The 13467-nt window shown below is 36.9% G+C and overlaps 1 protein-coding gene and 1 long non-coding RNA gene across 3 annotated transcripts in view; one reads left to right on the forward strand and one right to left on the reverse strand.

Annotated features, from left to right (window-relative positions):
* Positions 1-8932, forward strand: part of HSPA14 (heat shock protein family A (Hsp70) member 14) — a 44101-nt gene extending 35169 nt beyond the window's left edge. For both annotated transcript variants that reach the window (XM_045464807.1, XM_045464809.1), the window contains 4 exons: positions 2578-2790; positions 3192-3365; positions 6294-6364; positions 7244-8932. In XM_045464807.1, the coding sequence (XP_045320763.1) occupies positions 2578-2790; positions 3192-3365; positions 6294-6364; positions 7244-7322 (537 nt within the window). In that variant the 3' untranslated portion in view covers positions 7323-8932. The remainder of the gene's footprint in view (positions 1-2577; positions 2791-3191; positions 3366-6293; positions 6365-7243) is intronic.
* On the reverse strand, positions 3015-12277 carry LOC123591052. Its single transcript, XR_006709093.1, has 2 exons — positions 11593-12277; positions 3015-3336 (listed from the first exon to the last, which is right to left on the reverse strand). It is a non-coding gene; the product is annotated as an uncharacterized LOC123591052 (long non-coding RNA).
* Between the last annotated feature and the right edge of the window lie 1190 nt (positions 12278-13467).

Raw genomic sequence — 13467 nt, forward strand, 5'->3', positions numbered from 1 at the left:
TTTTAATGTTTCTATTGATTTTTGAGATAGAGAGAGACAGAGCATGAGCAGGGGAGGGGCAGAGAGAGAGGGAGACTCAGAATCCAAAGCAGGCTCCAGGCTCCGAGCTGTCAGCCCAGAGCCCAATGCAGGGCTTGAACTCACACACCGCGAGATCATGACCTGAGCCGAAGTCGGACGCTCAACCGACTGAGCCACCCAGGCGCCCCTCTTCATGATTTTCTTAATAACATTTTCTTTTCTCAGGCTTACTTTATTGTAAGAATATAGTATGTAATACATATACAAAACATGTGTTTACCGACTGTGTTAATGGTAAGGCTTCTGGCCAACAGTAGGCAATTAATAGTTAAGTTTTGGGTTAGTCGGATGTTGTACATGGATTTTCAACTATGCATGGGATCGGTGTCCCTGACTCTCTAATTGTTCAAGGTCAACTGTATATATTTACCATTACCAGTGGTTTTATAGTTTCACATGCTTTCATGTTATTAATCAACATTCTTTGAAGGACAGCTTTGCTGGGTAGATTATTCTTGGCTGACAGGTTTTTCTTTTTCAGCACTTTGAATATATCCCTCCTGGTCTCCAAGATTTCTGTTGAAATATCTGCTTATCATCTTACAGGAGTTCCCTTGTAACAAGTTGCTTTTCTCTTGGGGCTTTTAAGATTCTCTCTTTGTCTTTAACTTTTGACGCTTTCATTATAATGTGTCTCATTGTGGATCTCTTTATTCATCTTATTTGGTAATTTTTGTGCCTATTGGATCTGGATCTTTCTTTCCCCAGGTTAGGTAAGTTTTCACCCTTTTTAATAAGCTTTCTGCTCCTTTTTCTTTCTTTTTTTCTTCTGGGGCCCCTATAATATGTGTGTTAGTGTGCTAACTATTGATCCTGTAAGTCCCTTAAGCTATCTTAATTCTTTTTCATTTTTTTTTTTCTTTTTGCTCCTCTGTTTAGATGAATTCCTCTATCCTGTCTCTGAGTTCACAGATCCTTTCTTTCATTTGGTATAGTCTGCTGTTGAACCCCTGTATGGAATTTTTCAGTTCAGTTATTGTATTCTTCAGCTCTGTGATTTCTGTTTGGTATTTTGTTAACATTTTCTGTCTTTTTGTTAAAATTCTCATTTTATTTATGCATCACTCTCCTGACCTTAGTGATCATCTTTATTACTCTTATTTTTAACTCTGTTGGGAAAATCACTTACTTTTGTTTTATTAAGATAGGTTTCTGAATAGAATTCTTTTGTTATTTTGTTTGGAATACATATATTGACTCTCTATGTTGGTTTCTGTGCATTACATAAAACTGTCATCTCTTCCAACCTAGGTACAGTGGACTTACATAGGAAATGAACTTTGTCCATCAGCCCAGCCTAAGTTCCTGGTTGCCTCTCAAACCTTTATGCCTAAGCTGCCATCCCTGTTCTTAGCGGCTCTCAGTGGTTGACATTGTGCCAACCACTGTAAGTGTCCTAAAGAGGAGGATCGTAGTCAGGACCTCCATACCGGCTGATTGGAAGCCAAACTCTCAGGTGGCACCTGGGAAGTATGCAGTTAAACCTCTTCCAGGGAGAAATTGGAAAATGGGTATTTTTGCCTGGCTCTGTCTGTGCTGAGCCCAGGTATCTAGCCACTGGGCACAGGGTGCTGCTTAACTGATTTAAAAACTGCTTCTTTGTTTTGGATAGTCCTGTGGGACTCATGAATGCCAGCCCCTCTGACTGGCAGAGCTGGGTGATTTGGAGCCCCATCCCCTCACATGACAGCCATAAAAGTTGGGGTGCTAGATGTGTGGACAAGCTCATAAAGGAGCAATTTTATATAAAGTTCTTTAGAGACAACGTATTTAATCAGATGGCACCAAGAGCTTAAAATGTATTTGTATAAAACATCTTTTTCCTCAAGAAAATTTAGTATTCTTCCATGGTGAAGACAGATTGTCACAAAAATGCTGTAAGATTTATGCAAACATTTTTTTTTTAATTTTTTAATGTTTTTATTTATTTTTGAGACAGGGAGAGACAGAGCATGAGCAGGGGAGGGGCAGAGAGAGAGAGAGAGAGACACAGAATCCGAAGTAGGCTCCAGGCTCTAAGCTGTCAGCACAGAGCCCGACGCGGGGCTCGAACTCACAGACTGTGAGATCGTGACTTGGGCCAAAGTCGGACGCTTAACTGACTGAACCACCCAGGCACCCCACAAACATTTCTTTTAGAAGTATTGGAATAATACAAAGTATTAATATATTTCCTGTTTAAATGAGATTTATGGTTAAGCCTAATATGCCCAAAATTAATCACGAGCCACGTGTATGTGGCTGTACTGTACTTCTAATGTGTGGTGAGATTGCTCCTTTTTAAATTTTGTGGTTTATGAGTAAAGAATTTGTTAAATACCAACAATGTATTAAATATATATTTATATATATTTTAAGCACAATATAATGTATGATAAAATAGGGCTTGTATTTACCATTATATGTGGTAAAGATGGCTGAACCTATAACACTTAATTCTGAGAAACAACCATTGTTCTAAAAGTAAAAACCTAAAAATTATTTTTAATTTTCTAGGTTGTTCTTTGTGGAGGGTCTTCTCGCATCCCAAGGCTACAGCAGCTGATTAAAGATCTTTTCCCAAATGTTGAGCTTCTGAATTCTGTCCCTCCTGATGAAGTCATCCCTATAGGTGCAGCTATAGAAGCAGGGATTCTTACTGGCAAAGAAAACCTTTTAGTCGAAGAGTCTCTTAAGATAGAGTGTTCAGCCAAAGATATTTTAGTTAAGGTATGTTTAGCTTTTCTTTACTTTTCCATAAAAGTAGTATAAATTTATTGCCATAGTTATTTATATATACCATGTTTTTACAGTAAAACCTTGTATACTGGTAAAAATTTTAAATTTAGATTTACAATTTTACGTTTAATGAGTTTCTTATGTTCTTTAAGTTAGCATTTACCTAGCATGTTAATTTCTTAATTGTAATTTTAATCAGAAGCTTCACATACAGATAGAGGGATACATGTTTCAATTTATTGTTAAGTGAAGTAGGTTGGGATTCAGGATCATTTCTGTGTTCTTTGCCTATGTTGTCAGTCAGGAATAAGTATTACATTTATAATAGGAATGGCTTTATAATTGTAATGGTAAATATCAAAGGATACGTATATTATTTTTCTGCTTATTAGGGAGTCGATGAATCAGGAGCCAAAAGCTTCACAGTACTGTTCCCATCAGGGACTCCTTTGCCGGCTCGAAGACAACACACATTACAAGCCCCCGGAAGTATATCTTCAGTATGCCTTGAACTCTATGAGTCTGAGGGGAAGAACTCTGCAAAAGAGGAAGACAAGTTCGCACAGGTGAATACATAAAATTAGACAATGAATTAGTCATGTGAAGCTGCTTAACTTTTCCTTCTGCATTAACTCAACTTAATATCTATTAACATAAAATGTATATAGGGTATCTAACACATTTTTATGAATGAATTCTTTTTAAAATTTTTATTTATTTTTAATTTTTTTAATATTTTAGGTTTTTTTTAAGTTTATTTATTTTGAGAGAGAGACAGACAGCACCAGTAGGGGAAGGGCAGAGATAGGATCTCAAGCACACTCTGCACTACCAGTGTGGAGCCCAACGTGGGGCTTGAACTCACGAAATTGGGAGATCATGACCTGAGCCGAAAAGAAGAGTCTAATGCTCAAACGACTGAGCCACCCAGGAGCCCCTACTTACTTTTTTAAAAATTTTATTTATTTATTTTGAGAGAGAAGGAGCGTGAGTGGGGAGGGAGGGAGGGAGGGGGGGAGAGAGAGAGAGAGAGAGAGAGAGAGAGAGAGAGAGAGAGAGAGAGAGAATGAATCCCAAGCAGGCTCTGCATTGTCGGTGCAGAGCCCCACACAGGGCTCAAACTCACGAACTGGGAACTGTGACATCGTGACCTGAGCTGAAACCAAGAGTTGGGTGCCTAACCTACCGAGCCACCCAGGAGCCCCACTACCTAGAGAAGAAATAAGCAATTTTAATTTCAAAAAGTCACAAGAAAATAAAATACAATATGTATTTTTTTTTTTATCTTTGTACTCTTGGCCCTCCTTGGTAAAATGTAAGCAGTAGGGAAAATGACTTTTTTTGTTTACTACGTGCCACGTGCTGATTAGGCAATTTACAAACCTAATCTCAAAGTGCTGTGAGATAGACATTATTATGGTCATTTTATAGATGACTGAAAAACGAGCTCATGGCAATAAATACCTTGTTCTTTTCCTGGTTGAGCTAAAATTTATCCTCAGTTGGTTTTATTCCTGGGTGCTTGCTCTTGCCATTATTGCCCTTCTGCCTCTGATACAGACACCTTTGCTTTTTCAAAATACCACATTCATATTTCATACTATAGAGTCCTCTGCATCCTTTAATAGGAATGAAATGGAGCCACATTATCTGCTTAGAAACATGCCCTCAAAATATAATTACATTAAAACACACATACAAAGACGGCAGAGCTTTATTTACAGTATGATGTCATTTGTGTTTAAATAAAAAGTTTGAGAGCATGAGTGTGTGTGTGAGGGAGGTGGTGTTTGTGACGGTGTGTGTATAAATATCCAAGCATAGATAGAGAAAATATCTATAAGTATTTCAACTATATTTAGGAAATCTAACAGTGGGTAGATTTGAAGGTACCAAGAGGGTTTCTTTTTTCTTTTTTTACTTGTTACCACTTTGTACTGAGTCTTTAACAAGCAGCACAGGACCTGAGCATGAAATACTTCTATAGTGAAAAACAAATGTGGGTAACTGAAGAGAACGTGTAGTGTCTTCAGCATTATATCTATTCTCTGATTTCAACGAAAGAATGATGAAAACACACACACACATACATAACATATCTGGGCTGCACCTCAGACATCTTAGAATCTAGTGGAGTGGGGCTCCTTCGACTAGTCAAGCTTTCAAAAGCTCATCCAGATGTTTCTGATGTGAATGACTCTACAAGCACTTTCCTGTGTACTGTATTTTTTTAAATTTATTAGTTTTCTTTATTTTTGAGAGGCAGAGAGAGACAGAGTACAAGGCGGGGGGGCAGAGAGAGAGGGAGACACAGAATCCGAAACAGGCTCCAGGCTCTGAGCTGTCAGCACAGAGCCTGACGCGGGGCTTGAACTCATGAGCCGCGAGATCATGACTTGAGCCGAAGTCAGACGCTCAGCCGACTGAGCCACCCCGGTGCCCCTGTGTACTGTATTTCTAAATTCATTTGGCTGTCTTAGTATTCCCTCAGCTTTTCTCTCCTGTGCATTTATTTCCCTTCGTACACTCCTCCGAGGCTGCAGCTGTTGTCACCGTATCCTAACTTACAGATGCCAGAGCAGAGTTAGTCACCTAATACTGAATTTGGAAGATGTTCTTTTAGAGATCCCATCTGTTCTAACCTCCTCATTTTACAAATGAGTAAATCAAGGTACATGGTGCTTGCCTAAGGTCATAAAACTTGATATTGGCAAATCTGAAAAGTCACTTCCAAACTTGGTTTATTGGTATACCTTTTTTTTAGGAAACCAAAGCATTTTATAGTAGATTCATTAATATCTCGTTTGTACAAATGTACAAGTGTAATCTTAGTTGTACAAAAGAATTTGCCATGTGTTTCTTTAAATTGGTTTTCCAAGTGTATTTAAAATATTTGAATTTTTAAAAGTACATGTAGTAAGTGTATACCAAAATATCGGCACCTGGGTGGCTCAGTTGGTTAAGCGTTTGACTCTCAATTTTGGCTCAGGTCATGATCATGCGGTTCGTGGGTTCGAGCCTTGTGTCGGGCTCTGTGCTGACAGTGCAGAACCTGCTTGGGATTCTTTTTCTCCCCCTCTCTCTGCCCCTCCCCTGCTCTCTCTCAAAATAAATAAATAAACTTATATTTAAAAAAGGAGTATATACCAAAATACAACTTACATGTTACTGGAAATGGCTTAATTATCAAAAAGGAAAAGCAGTCTTTATTTTCTGAGACAAAGAATATTTCATAGAAACAATCATTTTAGTCTAGGACATGACATTTAAGAGGAACAGATATATAGGTTGTCCTTCTAGAGGAGACATTTCCAGTTAGGAAAGCTTAATCCTATTTTCAGATTCTGGTAAATGGTAGAAAAATTGAGAACTGCCCTATTTGAAAAGGTTTGTTCCAGTAATGAGTAAAATTTGGTCTGTTGGAATAATTGATGCATCAATTTATTAATATATCAAAGTACTAAATCATCTTTGTATTATTTTTACATAAACAGGTTGTACTCCAGGATCTAGATAAAAAAGAAAATGGATTACGTGATATATTGGCTGTTCTTACTATGAAAAGGTACAAAATTAAACTACTTCTGATATTAAGAAAATTTACTTTGGGGCTTGACCTTTTTTGTTCATTTATTGATTCTCCACCCGTTGTTATTCCAGGAACATCATGTATTAGAAGCTTACAAAGATTTTATCAGTGAATTATATTTTTTGCCCTGCACAATGACTGTATTTTACAAAAAGAAGTGTATCTCAAATCATTTGCATTCTGAATTTTTAATGAATTCTGTTTTGGTGTGGTGGACCTAAAAACTGGTCCATGCAAGTTTGAGATATAATTTTTATCAATTTTAAATATAATTTTCTAAGGTTTACATGATTCATATTATTTGTCCTATGAAAGGATAAGTTTATTTCAGTATTGCTACAGAAAATCTCTAGGAAATAAATTACTTATTAAATCCCGCTATTACCGTTTCACTAACAACTGACCATCCATAACAATATGTCTTGCAAGTAAATTGTTTCCAAATTAACATTAGGAACAGACAGTTCATTCCATGAGCATACTTATTTAGCAAGCATGTCAAATTCATTAGGGTAGGTTTGCCTTGGCCTGTGCTGGAAAATGGCATGATGCGTCTTCTCAGTTTGCATAAAGTCTTAAACTTAAGATAGTTATCATTGTGGTTTTCAAAGAATACAACTTCTGTCTCAGTGGTGTAGGAAGAAATTTTTAAGAAAAACTACGTAATTATAGCATATGACACTAAGTTTAAACTCTGAAATTGTTTCTTCTTGATCTCAATACTCTTCTTTCGAAAATTAAAATTATCTCTTGTTTACTCGAAGTCCTCAAATAATTTCTTAAGAGCTTTCTGCTTTTATGAAATGAGCTTATGAAATGTTATTTTTTGTTTGTTTGTTTGTTTGTTTGTTTTAGGGATGGATCTTTACATGTGACATGCACAGATCAAGAGACTGGAAAATGCGAAGCAATCACTATTGAAGTGGCATCTTAGTGTTTTAGAGAAACCAGGAATTTTTTAGAAATAGAATATCATTATTATTTGGTTTTGTCTATAAGCGATGTTTATATTAAAATACTTTTTTGAATGAACTATATATGTTTCTATTAAAATACAATATATTGGTAAGTGTTGCAACCTTTTTTTGTTTTCCACTTACGATGGGAAATATAAGGACCTTTAGTAGTGAGAAATACAAGGAACTTTTTCTATCATGAAGCTATTTAGAATTAAATTGAGTGGATTGCAGGAAATTTTACTGGAAATTTAACATTGTGTTTTTTAAAAACTTTTGTTTCTATAACTTCAAGTTTGAAGAAGTCTTTTATTCTTACTAGATCATGAATTAAGAACAATTTAAAAGTCTTTGATAGTAGATGAAAAAAGTTGGAGAACCATGTGCAAAAAGTAAGATACCATTTTTGCTTAAACAAGTAAATTCATAAACTCAACAATTGTGTATAGATATGTGTGTGACAAGCATAGAATACAAAGTCTAGAAGGCTACCCATCAAACTCCTCTAACAGTGGCCTTTCTGTGGACAGAAATATTATAGGGTGGCACTTTTACTTTTTACAGTTTTGTTTAATTTGATTTTTCTCTCTAACAAATATGTTTTTCTTTTGAAATTAAAAGGTTGGTTTGTTTGTTTGTTTTTGAAGAGATGGCTAGCCACATTCTGTTCAATAGAGAACATTCACTAGTGCATTGAGATACTCACTGGGTTACTAATGAGAAGGTCATTCATTCACTAAGTAAAACAAGACAACTAACCTGTGAATATTGAAAAAAGAACTAGAAGGTGAGCAGTGCACATCAGACTCTATTATCAAGAGAGAATTTTCCATTCATTTCTTTCCTTGGTTCCCAGAAGATTTGAGAAGAGGAAATATCTTTACTCAGTGGTCAAATTTAAAAATTGTGCTGTTTTTATCTTTTTCAAACTGTGGAGGTGCTTTTTCATTATAGTTTATTTCTATGGACTTACGTGGCGGTAATATTCTATTTCTAAAGATACAGAAACCAAACTCAAGGTTTTTCATTTATTCTGTATCAAATTATTGACAGAAAAAGAATTCAGATACGATTCTGAGTCCACAAAGAAGCAGGCTCAAAGGCATACACTTTTGATTAAGGATGAGTACTTAGTTATTTTTTAGGATCTTTTCCAAAGTTATAAAAACTTTGAAATCAAATAAATAAATATAAATTATTTTCAGAAAATAGGAAAATAGCATCTGAACTAGTTGAACTGCTAAGTCTATGCTTTCAGTTAGGCTTTGGAAAATGCTTTAGGATTTTATTTTGTAGTTACTGTTAGCTCTTTCAACTAGATCAGGCACTGGCAAACTGTGGCCAGTGTGTCAATTCTATGCCATTCCTATTTTTGTAAATAAAATTTTATTAAAATATAGCCAGGCTTAATGGTATATGTATTGTTGGTGGCCGTCTTCACACTATCATGGCAGATTGAATAGTTGCAACAGAGACTGTGTGGCCCACAAACTTTAAAATACTTACTGTCTGGCTCTTTACGGAAAATGTTTGTCAACGCCTGAAGTAGATTAATGAAACCTGTGGAATAAAATATCATAAAGATTTATTCAAGAGTTTTCTTTTCTTCCATATCCATGGAATAATTTACTTATTTGCTTTCTTTACTAGATTAGTAAGTATTGTGAGAGCAAAGACCATCTTAGTCACTATTATGTCCCAGCCCCTAGGTCACTACCTGAACATAGAGGTGTTAAGTAAAGGTCTATTGAATAAGTGAATTACATGGAAGAAAACAATAAGTCATCTTTGTATTCTATAGGACAATGGCCAGTAAGTACATATTTACATATTTTATGGTTTGTTTAGAAACATAAAAAAGGAAAGGAATACCACTGCTTCTGGCTTTATTAGTCAGCTTTGCATGATTTTCTTCCCGAAACATATAAGATTTGAAATTGTCACCAATGGTGCTCTGGCTAATGAATGTACTCCAAATTTCCTTGCGTCTTCATGTGACAGGATTTTTTTCTTCTGAGTGAGGGAAGGTCTGCCAATTAACTTCTCTTGTGTTTCACTTTTTCAAGGTAAAAATAGCTTTAGCATTCTTCTAATTCTAAAATGATACACATCCATTTTAAAATTCAAATTGCAAAAGAAGAAAATCTAAAACATCCTATATTCTACAACCCAGAGTAACAACCATTAAGATATTTTTGATGAACACCTTGATAATCTTTTCACACACTTACCAGTATCACGTATATTTAAAAACATGAGCACTTTTACCAGTAAAGCAAGAGGTTATGTCAAATTATAATTTTGCCTATCTACGTGTCTGATATTGTCTAAAGGACAGAGCCAAGTATACAAATAGAAATAAATGCCAATATATAATACTGTGAAAGTCTTGAGAGGACACAACATACTTCATCACAAACTGAAAGCTTTTATATGTTGGAATTTTTAAGGATTAAAATAAAGGATCAACACAAAACAAAGTGTGGTAAAATGTCAGGATTTCTAAAATAACAGTGAGTAACCATGTCACAAACAATACCATTGTCTGCTTTAATTCATTATCTCATTTTTTAATTTTTTTAACGTTTATTTATTTTTGAGACGGAGACAGAGCATGAACAGGGGAGGGTCAGAGAGAGGGAGACACAGAATCTGAAACAGGCTCCAGGCTCGGAGCTGTCAGCACAGAGCCCGACCCGGGCATCGAACTCATGGACCGCGGGATCATGACCTGAGCTGAAGTTGGCCACTTAACCCACTGAGCCACCCAGGCGCCCCCATTATCTCATTTTTTAATTGTGACCTCACCATAACTCCCTGAGTAGTTGCAAAATGCACAGAGCAATATTGCCTCTATTATTTCTGTGTTCTACATGTGGGAAAAGATTCAGAGAAGTTAAAATAATTTATCCAAGGTCTCACAGTGAATGTGAATTTTGAACTCATATTCATAATGCTTTTTTGGTAAACTTAATTTTTCTTGACTGCTTCTTATTCTAAATACTTTATGTGCATTATTTCATTTAAATTCACATTTTCCACTGTCCATTCTATTTTCTGCCTCTTGAAGAACATTCCAATGAAACAGAAGACAGCCCATGGGTCTCCAGATACTATGTTTGCAGTGGTCTTCATGAAAAAAGACAGGGGGGTTGGCATAATTCTGTCTGTTTTCCTTGAGAACATGGATGTAGGCCTCTGGCTTTTGATTTCCCTCTCCATTTATAGCCAGAATTTACCAAGATCCTCAAACTTTTTAGTCTCAACTCTTCTACACTCTTAAAAATTATTGAGAACGTAAAGCTTTTATTTACATTGGATTTACATATGTGTAGTTTTAGTTATATTTACCATATGGAAGTTAAAACCTAGAGATTTTACAATAATCATTTTTAAATAAAAATTACATGTTAACGTAAGTAACATTTTTATGAAAGATAACTTTTACAAAAGATGAAGGGCCAAGTGTGGAGGTTTTCTTGCTTGCGTGTGGGAGGGGCAGAGGAAGAGGGGGAGAGAATCTTATGTGGAGCCCAACACGGGGCTCCATCTCACAACCATGAGGTCATGACCTGAGCCAAAATCAAGAGTCAAACGCTTAACTGACCCAGGTGCCACCCAGGTGCCCTATGTTTTTTCAAATCTCTTTGATGTCGCCTTGAGAAGATCCTCTGTTTCTTCATTGAGTCTATTGCAGTATCTGAGTTGTGTATCCTCTGAGAAACTTCACTATATACTTGTGAGAGGAGAGTAAAGAAGGCAGGTAACATTGTGCTGTTATTATGAGAAGTTTTGAACTTACTAGGCCCCTGAAGAGCTGTTCCTAAAATAGTAGACACGGTGGTACCTCTTGAATAGAAAAGGTCTAATCTGTCCCCTGCAGTTAGTGGGATTGAAGACGAAAAAACAAAGGAAACATGATTTACTAAAAAGTCTAATGCATTCTATAAATTTGGATCTGAAATTGATCAAGATCCAAAACCAGACAAGGTAACTATAAAATGTGGGAAGTGCATTTAGTGCATAGGAGAGAATGGAAGGCAAGAGTTAACTGCTTTAGATAGGGCAACCAGGAGAGGCCTCTGAAGAAGTGGAAGAAGTTAAGACCCAAGCGATAAGAAGGTAGCCATGTGAAGAGAGACAAGAGCTTGTCCTCTAGAAAGTAATTTAGAGTTGCCTTAAGATACTTATTATCTGCTTCTCCCACTAGGATATAAATTCTATGAAGACAGAGTCTTTCTTTCTTACCTATTTTTGGTACCTCAGACGGTGTCTGGCACATAGGAGATGCACCATAAAAGATTTCTTCATGGGAGGAAAAAGTCCTAGAGAACAGTGAGAGTGGCACAAGGTAAGGTTAGGGTGGCAGCGTTCCAGTCACTTAAGGCTTGGTAAGCTATTTAAGGTTTGGATTTTATTCTAGGTACACTGGGCAGTATTTAGAGCAGGAGGACATGTTCTGCTTCATGACCTTAAGGTCACTCTTCCAGCTGTATGGAAAAAGGATTAGAGGAGAAGCAATAGTAGAAGTTAAACCAGGTAGTCAGTCTTTTGCAGGACTGCAGGTAGGAATGACAGTCTGTACTAAAGTCATAGCAGCGATGGAGAAAAGGGGCAGAATCAATGTGTATTTTGGACATCACATTGACAGGATGTGCTAATGAAATTATGGAATGAGGAGAGGGTAAATCAAAATGACACCTAGATTTCCTTCTTGGACCCCTGAGTCAATCATAGTGCCAGTGTATTGAGAAAGTTTGGGGGGCCTGCAGTGGAAAGGATCAGGTCTGGAAGCAAAAATCAAGGGCCTTTTTACGAGCGTGTTCAATTTGAGATGTTTGTGCAAAACCTCAGAGGATATGTCAGCTAGGCACTGTGGATATTCAAATCTGGAGTTCAGGGAAGAGGTCAAGGCTGGAGACAAACAGTTGAGAATCTTTTTTTTTTTTAATTTTTTTTTTTCAACGTTTATTTATTTTTGGGACAGAGAGAGACAGAGCATGAACAGGGGAGGGGCAGAGAGAGAGGGAGACACAGAATCGGAAACAGGCTCCAGGCTCTGAGCCATCAGCCCAGAGCCCGACGCGGGGCTCGAACTCACGGACCGCGAGATCGTGACCTGGCTGAAGTCGGACGCTTAACTGACTGCGCCACCCAGGCGCCCCGAGAATCTTAAGTATAAAGATGGTATATAAATTCTTGGGAACCGAGGTAGTCACTTAGGGAGAGAACCTAAGAGAGGTCTTGGGGCCAAGCCCTGAGCAACCCTAGCAGTTTAGGTTAGTTAACAGGAGCCAAAAATGGGAGTGAAGAGAGGTCAAGAAAACCGAGAAAGAAACTGAGTCAGGATGGATGCTCCTGGGGTGTTGTAAAAACACAGGACAGGCAGTGAATACACTTGGGGAGGGAAGGAAGGCAGGCAATGTGGCTGTATCTAAGACTTAAAGGGTCTCTAGGAGTAAATCTAGCAAAGATGGAGGAAAGGAGGCATTTTCTAGCATCAAGAGCAGAATCGAAGTCCTGGGGACAAGGAACATTTGAGGAGGTCACAAACTAATATAGGCAGGAGTGATGAGCAGTGAGGCTTGAGAAGCAGACAGGAACCACCATGTGGCAAAGGGGCTTCCATGTTATAGGGCTGGATAGGACCTTTTATTCCTTATCTAGGTAATAAGATGCTCGTTATAGAAAATGGTTAAATATGTGAAAAACGATAAATCAAAAAGGAAATCACTCCCCAGAGATTTTATATTTATCTTCCTATATATTTTTACCTAGTTGAAACTTTTATAGGTTTCTGTTGTTGCTTTTTTGCTTCCCCCATGATACTAAAGGCTTCATAAACACCTGATTAGATGGCTAGACAGTGTTTCAGAACGGAATAAAATACATTAATTTCTTTAATGTTCTATGTTTACAGTAGTTCAAAGTTATACATGATGCTTTGAAATATTTTTATAATTTAAGACAAATTTCTTTTAAAAATCCTTGGTCGATGTCAAACGACTTTCTTCCTGTTTTCCCAATTGACTCTTCTAAGATTTCTGCATTAGATTGTTTATTTCATTTTTGAGAGAGAGAAAGCACATGTGGGAGAGGGACAGAGAGAGAGGGAAAGAGAGA

This window comes from Leopardus geoffroyi, chromosome B4 (assembly GCF_018350155.1).
Source record: "Leopardus geoffroyi isolate Oge1 chromosome B4, O.geoffroyi_Oge1_pat1.0, whole genome shotgun sequence".
Classification (NCBI taxonomy): domain Eukaryota; kingdom Metazoa; phylum Chordata; class Mammalia; order Carnivora; family Felidae; genus Leopardus; species Leopardus geoffroyi.